The sequence below is a fragment of the Micromys minutus genome (assembly GCF_963924665.1).
Source record: "Micromys minutus genome assembly, chromosome: 1".
Taxonomy (NCBI): Eukaryota; Metazoa; Chordata; class Mammalia; order Rodentia; family Muridae; genus Micromys; species Micromys minutus.
In genome coordinates this window covers 234,235,602-234,248,056 of record NC_137969.1, presented here as the reverse complement: position 1 = coordinate 234,248,056, position 12,455 = coordinate 234,235,602, and the positions used below count along the sequence as shown (strand labels likewise).

Below are 12,455 nucleotides of genomic sequence, written 5' to 3'. Positions count from 1 at the left end.
AAGAAGCCTGTTCTTTTCTAATGAGAGACAGAGAGGTGGTAGACCTAGAGGGATGGGAGGGTGAAGGACTGGGAGAAGTCAAGGGAGGGGAAACTATAATCAAGATATATTGCATGGGAAAGAATCTGTTTTCAATAAAAGGAACAAAATCACTTATTTTTATTTTTTAATGCATGAGTCTGTGCTCCATGTGTGTGCCTGATGCCATGGAGGCCAGAAGAGGGCATCCGATTCCTTGGAAGTGGAGTAACAGATGGTTGTGAGCTGCCTTGGAGATGCTGGGAATTGAACTGAGGTCCACTGGGAAAGCAACCGGAGTTCTTAACTGCTCATCCATCTCTGCAGCTCTAACAATTTTTTGCCACTGGGTTTCTTTTCTTATTTCTTTGAAATTCAAAATGGGTTGGATGTCCGTGCACTACTTCTGGATTAGCTGTGTCTTACTGGGTGGTAAAAGGTTCTAGGCTAGTGTCTGATGACTGAGCACGATTAACTTAGGCTGGGACTGTGCTCTGCTATTTATGCAGTTGTCATTTTAGTACTTTACACGCCCCATGTTATATGGCTTTGAATTTCTCTAGCACACATGTTAAAAATGTGCAAGATCAGAAGTAACTTATATGTTAGACCTTTTGACAGTTTTAGACTGTATGGACTTTATCAGTTAAATATTTCTAATTCACAACCCAAGGGGAGGCATACTGAGTGTCATATCCATTGTTCTAAAGTTGTGGCTTGGGGGCATTAGAGGTTTTTCATTTTCACATGAAGGATGCTCAGTTTTAATGAAATTATTTCATTCTAACTCTTGAGAATTGTATAGTAAATAGTAATGATTGCAAGTTATTCTGCCTAGAGGAGACCCCAAACTACTTGTAATCTCTTCAAGGACTCCTGCAAAACCTCTTTTCATTAAGTATTTGTTTACTTGGGATGTGTTTCCATCTTGGTTTTTATTAAGTTTTCATGTCTAAATTCATGTGTGTGTCATGAGATTATCCAAAGGTTGGAATTTGGAAAGAATACACTGTCAGGGAGTTTGGGTGATAACACATGTATCTCAAATGGAGAAGCCCACTCCACTTGATGTTACTAAGCATCATATTTGGTAATTTATATTTCTGGTGCTTCACTGATGTTTAGGGTCTACATAAGATCAATTACTGATTTTATCTTTTCTACTGATCTACTGATAGCACTGTTATTAAATGGCAAATGATAGTTCCACATTTTTCCATAGAATTTATGTAATAATTTTATCAGTTGTTCATGCACAAATATTTATGGCTATCTATTTTGCTAAGTGAAGGGACAGGCAGTCATGCATGTTTTCTAATCCAGTGTTAGGCTTAGTTGCACACATAACTGTGTCTTGGCTCCACATAATAAGGTTCTGTTTTATTCCCATACCACAGGAGAAACATATAAGTAATGAAGAAGAGCACTTAAGGAGGATGGAAGAGTCCAGGCTGCAGCTCAAGGATCAGCTTCTTTGTTTGGAGACGGAACAGGAGTCCATTCTCGGTGTAATAGGAAAAGAGATTGATGAAGCTTGTAAAACTTTCTCCAGAGACTCAATAGAGAAATTGAAAGTAATTATGAGTCTTCAATATAACATGCCTTAAATTTTCAGTTACTTTTCTAATATATAATTAGAATGGGGTTGCGATGTGATTACTTGGTAGTCACATTTCTTTTTCCAGAATTTTTTTTTTTTTTTTTTTTTTTTTTTTTTTTAATGAAACAAATAACCTCTTGCATTGCTTAGAGTTAGAAACCCTAGTGCTACACAGTCATGGTCAAAGTGTGAGTTGTTTTATGGAGTGTTTCACTTGGTGAAAGGCAGCCCTTCAACACAGAGGCAGCAGATTGGTCAAGGAAAACATCCTTTGGGGCAAGAAGGTTTGATTCCGAGGTTTCCCTGTGCTAGCCTGTTAGTGATATTGTTACTATCTATTGAGTTCTTCATGAGAGGCTGAATGTATGGTGTGTGCAGTGTCTTCCTTAGCCCTTAAGACCAATCTGTGCTTCATGACCCCATGAAATACAGTGTAGGAAAGAGAACAAGAGCTGGAGGGGCTCAGTGCTTGCTTCTAGAGAACAGTGTGACTAAATCCAAAATGGGACTTAAAAAGTTGTGAACTGACTGGAGCCCTATTGGAGGAACACCACACTGTTGTCTTCTCCCTGTAGCAACAGTTCTCGTTAGTATGTTCATCTCTATTTGTAGAAGGATAATTTCTCAGTTAATGGCTGTCATGAACTGACAGAAAGATGATCCACGGGTGTTTACAAGTGTAGACTTTGGTCTGCTGTATTCTACTTGACAGACCCCTAACATAGTAGGACGAAGTGTTAAATTTAGCCACGACATGACCAGACTCAGACAGTGTGTTGTGCATAGCTGGTTTTAGGAGCTTGATTATTCTTTTCTCCTCCACTAGAGAGTGGTCTTTTAAGGTTTCTTCCCCCTCTTTCTGATTTTTTTCCTGTCTTTCTCGTTCTCTAAGGATGTGTAAAAGAAAATGAAAATAAAATTCTACGGTTTCAATGAAAGCTTCCGAGGCTTTAATTTTCATATAAATATTTCAATTGGTAGAACTAACAGACTAGGTAGATATTTTATAATTTGTAATTCCCTCTACCTTCTTCTGAGGCAGTGTTCAAGTGTCCTGAGAAGGCTGTGATGTCAGGATGAGAATGGTTGGGTTAAGTGGGAAGCTGATTCATGTGGGTACTACAGTGTCTGTTATATGATGGCTTACCTTTTCCTATCTAGTGCTGTTAATAAATGCCAAGGCTTCTCTGTGTGTGTAACTTGTAAACCCTAATTTTATGTAGAGGAACGTATATTAACAATGTAGCACTTGCTTGATGCTTAAATATTTAATTTCAGTCATTGTAAGCATTAAAATCAAAATATGAAAATCATGTTATAAGATGCAGAATAAGCCTTGTTACATGAAACTGTAGGAAAACCTCAGTTTTCCACCGGCAGGAACATACTATGTTTCTCTATAGGGAGCAAATTATCCTTTCAACAGGCTCTGAAAATAATTCTGTGTTTTATTGTGTTTAGATGTACATGCCTGTTCTTGTTTTGTCGTCCTTCACAGCACAGGTCTGTTACAGTGTTCTTGAGTTGAGTTCCTTGATGTTTACTATTGATGGCAACTTGATATACCATCACTGTTCTACATTGAGGGTGCTTTCTGTACCTGGTAGTATAGAAACACTTGTGTATTTGATTTATACTTTGCTTGTTACCTGGTAGCTTGTTCCCATGGCACTGATAGCCTATGGCTCTGCCATTTATAACTGGTGAAAATGTTCTTTTAGACATGAAGTCATTTGTAAAATCGTGGAGCAAATCATAAAACACAAACATTGCTTGTATTTCTTATATCAAAATATTTATTATTACTCAAGGTGAAGGTTTAATTGAGGTAGTAAAGATTTAATGAAGTGAGTTATGAAAAGGAAAATATAATACTTGTGAAATGGATGCTCACACATCTTTAGCAGCGCAGTGCATTGTTGAAAGAGGAGGAAATAGAGAATTTGGGCAATTAATAAAAGCCTGATTGTCAAGGTAGAGTACCTGAACCTTGAGTTAAAGTTGCATGTGGTCGTGCAGGTTTTTAATGGAAGCATGGGAGCAGAGGCATCGAAGGCTCACGTCCTCTTGATAGGTCTGCATAGTTCCAGAGGAATCAGGTACATATCAACACCCTGTTTCAAAACACAAGACAAACTGAAACTAAACAAAGCAATACATGAGAATAGAGCTAGACTTAAAGAAAAAAGTGAGAGACAAGCTGGGTGTAAGACACTTGTGTATATGGAATGTGGTGGACACTGAATATGTACTAAGTGTAGGTGAAGAAAGAATCTATTGCTATTCTGACAGAGAAGTGACATGCAGACATCTCTGGAGATATGGACGCATTTGAGGATATACAGAGATATCTCCTTAGAGAATAAAGAATTATTTTCAGATAAAAAGCATTGAGACATCCTGAAAAAATATCCCATGTAGCATAGAATTTGCAGAAATAGGAATAATACAATTTGTGTTTACAATTATAAAGACACTATCAGCATTTGAGTGCAGTTTAGCTTAGTAATAAGGCAAATCCAGATGTTCTGAGATTTTGTAAATGAGTTAGTATAAAGGCAATCAGGGCAGCTTATATAGGCAATATTTTAGTACAGAATTTTATGAGTATATTGAAATATAAAGCAATATTTTATATATTTATTTGATGAGTTGTCTGTTCTGCACAGTCTTTGATACAACAAAGTGGACCCCAAGGTATAAAGATGGACAAGCAAGACAGAATTTAGTTTCTCTGTAGGCACATCTAAACCTCTGTGGACTACATTACATGCACCAGCACCAAGAGGCAGTTGAAGTAAGCAGGCTTTAATCAAGGTTGTGCACCAGGTGAAATGGACTCAACTCCAGAGACCAGGGAGAGAGCCACTAGACAGCTGGATCATCTGTCTCTGTGTGTGAGCTGGCTTGCTTATTGTCACCAAGAAAATAAAGCATAGCAGGCACTTAGTAACTGCTGAGAAATTGACTGTGCACTTGAGTCAGTCTTCCTCTGTCTTCCTCTCCTCAAATCCTTACGGTTAAAAAGTAATTATTTGGATGTTGTGCTTAGTAATTTTGGTTACATATGTTCATGCCAGAGAAAAAAATCTAGTTCTGACATACTTTTTTCTTTTTGTAGGTATTTACCTCTGGTCCTCAAATACATTATGACCCACATCGATGGTTAGCTGAAAGCAAGGTACTTCATCATGGAATCCTAATGTTTATGACATTAAAGAAATCATATTTGCTTTGTATATCTCCTATCTGTTTTTCTGCCTGCCTACCCATCCACCTGCCTACTTAGCCAGCCATCATTCACTCAGCCATTCACTGTTTATCTGTCTGTCTGTCTTATTTATCATCTGTCTATCTATGTATCATCTATCATATCTATCTATCTATCTATCTATCTATCTATCTATCTATCTATCTATCTATCTATCTATCTATCTATTGTTTGCTTTGTGTTTCTTTTGAGTAAGGGCCTCTGCTGGTGTGGAATTAAATGTGTCAAGGAGGCTGTTATGAAACCCACAGAGATCTACCCACCTCTAACTCCTGAGCACTGAGCACACATCCCCATGCCTAGATTAACCAAACACTTTGTTGTATAACTGAACATATAAAGATGTAACACTGGCTTACCAGAGCAGAGTTACTTTGGTTTATGTAAGAAGCATTCCCCCCCCCCCCCAGCAACGTTGTAACAGAGACAAATTCTTTTGACTTTTATTTAGTTTGGTCTCTGGAGGTGTCTTAAGGCCAGAATAGCCATAACTCATGTTTATTTTATACGTACTTATTAAATCCATCTTGATTCTTCTGTGTAAGCTTGTAGCCTGCTGACTCCCCTTGTCCCAAGAAAATCCCTTTACTCCCTGGGTTGTTGTTTAGAAGACTAGAAAGATCTCTTTTATGTCTTAAAAATAACTTTTATGTGTCATGATTTATATAGATAGTTTTATCAAAAGTTCAATTTCAGTAATTTCTGTTATTATTTGTAAATTCTACACTATGGTAAACCTTCCTATTATCTGAATGTTTTATACATGCCCATGATCTATCTATCACTCAGCCCCTCGACTGTTCTTCTATTTCTCCCATGACTTTTTACTCCATGACATGTACCAACTGCTTTTCTATGTTAGGTTAATTTGCAAACTCACTGATTAAAATATATGAAATATTATTAGTCCTATGCACCTTCAGTTCTTTTAGAATAATTTTCTTCAAGATGCACATATCTTAATCTTTTTATTTCATTTAAGTTTCATAATAAAACTGCCACCTATAGTATTAAGTGGTCTAGTTACACTTCTAATTTGCTACTTTATTATATGAAGAGCCTTCTAAATCTGTTGGTTTGTTGGCTGATTGATTATTGGGCTTGAATCCAGGGCCTGATGCAGTGTATGTGCCCATGGGCTAGACTCCCCATTCCCATTAAACTTATTTGAGGACGTGAGAGAAGTGAAGTGTCACAGGAGGAAAGTAACTCACTTCCATGTAAAGAATTATTGTAGTGCCTACTGTCGACTTAAAATTAATGCCCTACCACTGTCAGTGCTGTCATTCAGAGTCTTTGTTCATTGAGCCAACATTTGTGTTTTGTATAATCCTTTGTGTCACTCACTATGGCTCTCATGTAGTCTCAGGGCTAATACTGAGGTGTGGATGGATTCCAAAGCATTCTTTGAAGTGTTACGTTGTTATAGCTGTTTGAAGCCATTGACAAAGGAGCCTAGGAAAATTAACAAGTAACGGATGTTTGTGCTGTAAGATGGCAGGATATAATGTTGCAAACATGTCGTAATAAGCTTCTGCAAGGGCTCAACACTTAAATTTAGTCTTATAAAAATTGTGCAAAGGCTGTAGGGATAGATTAGCAGTTCAGAGCACTGAGTGCTTTTCTAGAAGACCTGAGTTTGGTTCTTAGCACTCACATGGAGACTCACACCCATCTGTAACTCCAGTTACAGGGGCTCTAAATCCCTTTTCTGGCTTTTTTGGGGCACCAGGAACACAAGTAGTGTACACACATACACATAGGCACAAAACACAAGACACTCATACACATACAAATAAAAATCATGTGGAAGTCAGTTGACTATGGATAAAACAGTGGCAAGAAGTGAGAGTGTTGAGTGATGCTGGAGAGAAGCAGCTTCATGACAATGCGTACTTCTGAAGGGCAGCCATGCATTTTAGGGAGGAGAGTAAGGAAAGAAAACACTATGACTAAACACAGAATTTACCTTACTCTATAAAATTCTCCCTCTTCTTCAAAAACATCAATCTTGTGCCTTTCAACCACTTTTGGTAAAAATAGATGCAAATTCATGTTTTTGCCTCTTGCATAGCAAATGTAGAATGTATGTGTTTTGGTATCTCAGAATTCCTTGGCTGGGGACTTGTGTTGTGCATTAATTTAACATTTCTCTTTTTCTTTTTCCTAACTCTGCAGTTCTGGCAACAAGAGCAATGCATTTAGAATTTTCTTTCAAGTTAAAATCTTTATCATTTCCTAACAGAAAGCTTTCACTGCTGTGGTTCAGTTAAATTATGAGAAGCAGAGATGACTCTTCATCATAGCTCTTTAATTTGGGAGCTCGTGAGCAGTTTTCCTTATCATTTAATGGGATTGAACTTCTGATCAGACCAGGTTTAATACTGCACAAGACAACTGTTCCCTCTACAGTGTAAAAGGGTGTGATAAAAATGCCATGCTGACCAACTGACTAGGGAGGAATTGAATCTATTTCTTAGAAAGATGGCTTAGGTTATTAATGGGCTACGATCCTGTAATGTCTGTGAACTATGACTAGACAGCTCTATAAGTATTCGTGATAAGATCTGAAATCAGGGGACAAAACCTATATGGAAAGCAGAATTTCTATTCAGCTAGCCCATTCTGACATCGTGCAGTATTGGAAGGACCTCAGAGGGCGTTTGGTAATTGTTTTCATAAATCTACTAAATGAATTTCTTTTGTTAGTGTTAACTGTAGAAGAACTAGCAGGGTGTGGCAGGGTTTTATCACTATCTTTGTGGCCAGTGGTGGCACGTCATAAACATGAAGTCCAACTGAGTCAGCCCAGATTTGCAGATAAAATAACCAATGGAGCATCAGGATAAGGCTTTATAGGAAGGACATTGAGATAGCTATTAAAGAATGCCAGGTAAGTGGTTTGTATAGATTTTGCTGTAAATTCTAGCAGGCCGTGTAGAGGCTGTGGTGTCTTTCGCTTAACAGAGAATAATATCATGTCCCAGAAGCTATACTATATTTTGTGGCATCAACATTAATAAGCCCCAGAGGATCCCTTTTTGTTAGGAAGGGTAGATGAACATATAGAAACTTAGAATATCATATGTACGAGCTTTGCTGAGTATCTGCAGAGGCTTCTTCAGAGGTCTGATGTCTCTGGAGATTCCTAAAGGTGACATAAGAAGCACCTGCATGCAGGGAGGACACAGGAGCTGCCAACAGACTCCACATGCTTGGATCAGGGTAGAATCTGAGAGGGCAGGGAGGGGAAAGGCTTATGGGGAAAGGCATCTTACGCCATTTTCAAGAGCTCGGATTCAGATGAGTATTTAATGAATAATCAGGAAGGAACTTGAAAAAGGCAGTGGTGTACTCATGTTTGTATTATAGAATCCCACTGTCTAGTGTTGTGAGAGCCAGCTTAGAGGGGGCACGATGGAAATCAGGGAGAGCCACTAGAGGCGAGTGAGGCAGACTGAGGGTTTGATGTAAGGAAATTGTCCCGAGATTTACAGGCACAAACAGATGGGGCCGTATTTCGGCGATAACATTCAAATAATGATTGTTGTCAGAAAGTGATGGAGGCTAAGATGTACTTTTTTTTTTTTAAGGCCAAAATGGAAGAGTGCAAGAAAGAATTTATACCTAAATTAATGAGTAGGCAGAGTCCTCTATAGCAAACTAGCTAATAGTGGAATCCATATTTTTAAATATTTCTTTGCATAGTATAAACTTCAAGAGAAGCAAGGGTGTGGAGGTGTAAGTGGTGGGAATGGAAAAGCATGGTTGATGAGACCTTAGCATGACATCTCAGATCTAGAGCAGGCTGGTGCTACAGCACGGGGCCACATGGTCGTTTGAATCACTGTCCCTTCTAGATCCAGGCTCCATTCTCAGGACAGGAGAAAAGGAAAACCAGTACCATGCACAAGGTGGGTCCTGAATACTTGCTTGGTGCTTACGTGTTCTCAGAGTTCAGTGTGGGTGGCTTTGTTTAGCTGTTTTATTGAGTTCTGAGATCTCTCACCATTGCAGCCTTTATTATTCCACCCCAACCCCTTCCAACGCCCTACACTGTGTAGGAGAGAAAGAAGGTTAGAGGGGAAAGAGGGCATAGACCTCTTTAGTCCATTCCTGATGATCAGGGGCACATAGTTCCCTAGGGCTACTTCAGTTTTTGTTGTGAGGCTATCTCCAACTTCTCATCACACCACAACAACAACCAGGAGCAGTGTATGTGAGGGGTGAGGGGTGAGGGGAGCAGTCTCCTCCTCCTCCTCCTCCTCGGAACACATCTCCCTCCTTTTTCAGAGTGCCCCAACCCCTTGGAGGGAAGCTCTGGCATTTATTCTATCTCCAGACTCACCAGAATTAAACTATCTGCAAATGGCAAAAACATGCCCCTTCTAGAGCACAAGACAGTTATCGTTAATGTCTGTGAACACACTAAAGTAGCCCCATATCACACATCTGGGATTAAAACAAAAATACATTCACATAACATAACTGGGTTTTTAAAGAAACCCAAATTCTCACTGCAGTCTAGTGCTGATTATCTCTTTAATAGTAACAGATGAATTCAGGGTAGAGTGTAGCATCCTTCCGGGCTGTTGTCCCCATTCACTCCTCTCGTCTGTAGCCCCATGGGCATCTTTCTGTGTCTAGTTTCCTTGCTACACTCTTCACACTCGTTATACGGTGCCTCGCTAGGTGCTCAGTAAATTCTTATCCCAAACAATTCATGGCACTGGAAATTATATATACATATACATATATATATAAATATATATATATATATATATATATATATATATGTATGTATGTATATGTATATTTTTTTTCCCCTCAAAGTATTTCCTCTGCTTCAAAATTGCAGAAGACTGGGTGGCAAACACATCGAATTTCAAATGTCCTTTGTTGGGATTATAGCCATAGGTTATCATGTCCAGCCTTCATCACATAGTTTAATTCACAAGTGTTTCTTTCATTAATCCAGAGCTCTGAACTTCAAGATTGTCTAGCATGACGTCCACTTCTTCAGTATTGGGGAATGTCCTCGTGTTGATGTGTTTGGGATCTTTCTGCGAGCTGCACTTCTGGTGTTAATAGTGTGACCTGTGCTCAGCACTGCACAGTCCCTTGCTTAATGAGGTCCAGCTCGGGTGGCAGGAGAGATGACAGTGTAACTGCTCCTGTTGCAGATCACAGAACTGGGGTGTTTTTGGCTTTGAGTTTCATTCGAGTTACTGATAAGGACTTGGTGTACTCTGCTGAATGTTTTCTATTCTGTGTGAGATTTGTGGTACACATTCAAACAAAACTTCACGTTTTTGGATATTGCCTCTTTTTGTGAAACGTATTGATTGTGTCTATTCTTGTTTAGGATATGAATAATAATCTAATATTCTATCTATCCTCTCAATAAAAAACAAAATATCATACCTCATATTTGTTTCTTTGTTGGAAATATGCTTTATTTGTATGTGAGATATTCAGTTTAAGGGAAATAATCTATATCTTAAAATATACTCTTATTTTGGAGATCTTGTTCCTTTCTGATCAGATTGAGAAGTAAGATTTGAAGAAACAATTGCTGAAAAACTATAATCCTACACTGAGTCTGGGGGTACCGGCCTATAATCCCAGTTACTTAGGAAGCTGAGACAGGAGGATCAGAGTGTAATTTAAAGGTGGACTTAGTGAGACTGTCTTACAGTAAAAGTAAAAGATAGCAGGGTATTGGCTTAGCGGCAGAGCACTGGCCTAGCATGTGTGAGGCCCTGGGTCTGACCCTTAGTCCACACAAACATGAAAAATTCCTTTAACTAGACTTGTATTTGAATTGTACGGTCTGGTTCAGTTTATTTTGGTGACTTAGTATATTCTTAAAAAAAAATGACATTTCTCCCCCCCCCCCACCTGGTTCTTATGCAAGCATTTTTTTCCCTCAAAATTATTTTTAGAGTTTTGATGAGGGAAGCATGGTAGTTAAAGCAGGGAAATTATGGGTCCTAGTGTTATTGCTGACTACAGAGGCCGTCATCTGTTGTGTGAGTTTTCTGTTTTCTCTGGCTTTGAGTTTTGAGTCATTACTTAGTGCCTTTCCTATATTATGTTAAGGCTCAGAAGCAGCCTCTCACAGAATAGAATGATCCCTGTGATAGGTTCAGTAGCTGCTTATGAATATTCCCTCCTAATTATGAGCCGAGACGACAGAGATAAAAACTGCCTTATTTCCAAATTCCCTATGTTGGTTTACTTAGCACTGCTTGTTGACGTTGTTAAATAAATGAGTCTATTACGCAATCTGTAAAATGTTCCTGTGAGTGGCTAATAGAAAGCTTTCTGCTGTATGATTAATAGCCTTGCCACGTAATTATAATTTGCAACAGTTAAAGTCCTGGGTTCCAAGCCACTTTTCCACGATGCTTAATGAAGATGCTGGATATTTATCTAAGAAACATGATTTCTTATAATTGATTATTGGTTGATTAAATTTCCATAAATTTTAATTTTGTTTTGGATTATTAATACAGTCTCTATTTATATTCACTTTGTATGAAGCCTCTAAATACAACCAAATCTTAATTTTATTTGACAGCAGGATAAAGCCTTCGCAGGAGCCTGTTGAAGTCACTGCTCATCTTACAGTCAGCTCTTTGACTTATCATAGCAAAATGCCACACTGACTCCTTGTCTTGACAATTGGCATTCATTTTATCATACTTGGAAAGGTGACTCCAAGATAAAGGTGGTGCTTTGGCTGTCTGGCTTATGGAGGCATCTTCTGTCTGCGTCTTGATCTGTGTTCTGTGCACATCCTATGGGAAGGAGTTTTGGTCTCTTACAGGGGCACCAGGTCTCAAGGGTAAGGGTCCTACCCTTACACAGGGATTCTCATCACCTCCCTCAGGGCTCTGTAAATGCAGCCATGTTTAGCCTTTTGCTTTAGTGCATACATGACTTTTGAGAGGGTAAAATTTATTTATAACTGAAACCTGACAGATGGCTGTTTCATGAATGATTTTTTTTTTGTTACACTGTTATTTTTACCATAATTTACTGAGCAGGACTAGATACATTCATTGTTTCTCTATTACCACCATTTAGCAATGCCAGTGACTGTTCAGTGAAGGGAACAGAGGTCAGACACTGAGATGAGACTGATTTGAATGGACCAGGAAAGGGAAGCCTGGGCTGAGTTTCTGTGTCTGCAATTCTGTCATTGAGTAAAAAGAGGATGGAGGATCTTTTACAATGGTAGTGAGTGAGTCTTGAAAATGATGTGAAAAAGGCGTTGTTACAATGTGGAATTAATTTTTCCCTTAGGAGGTCAGATGGTCTGATATAGCCTGGGTCTTGTCCTCGTGTTCCAAAGCCACGGGGGTTGAGAAGAATGTTGGGCCTGGTCACATTAAAACTGGTGCTTACACCACGGGAGGGAAAGTGTTACTTGACATTTATGTTACACTTACACTTTTTTTAAAAGAGTTGATCTTAGAAAGGCATGTTGTTTTTCAAGTACCAAATACTTTAAAATGATAAAATAGTGAAGCAGCAGCTGGATTGAGTAGTGCATCTTAA

At 38.7% G+C, this 12,455-nt stretch overlaps 1 protein-coding gene across 2 annotated transcripts in view; it reads left to right on the top strand.

Moving 5' to 3' along the window:
- Positions 1-12,455, top strand: part of CEP128 (centrosomal protein 128) — a gene marked incomplete at its 5' end in the record, with an annotated part of 311,478 nt that overhangs the window by 103,562 nt on the left and 195,461 nt on the right. For both annotated transcript variants that reach the window (XM_080914797.1, XM_080914796.1), the window contains 2 exons: positions 1,416-1,592; positions 4,740-4,799. In XM_080914797.1, coding sequence (XP_080770923.1) covers positions 1,416-1,592; positions 4,740-4,799 — 237 coding nt within the window. The remainder of the gene's footprint in view (positions 1-1,415; positions 1,593-4,739; positions 4,800-12,455) is intronic.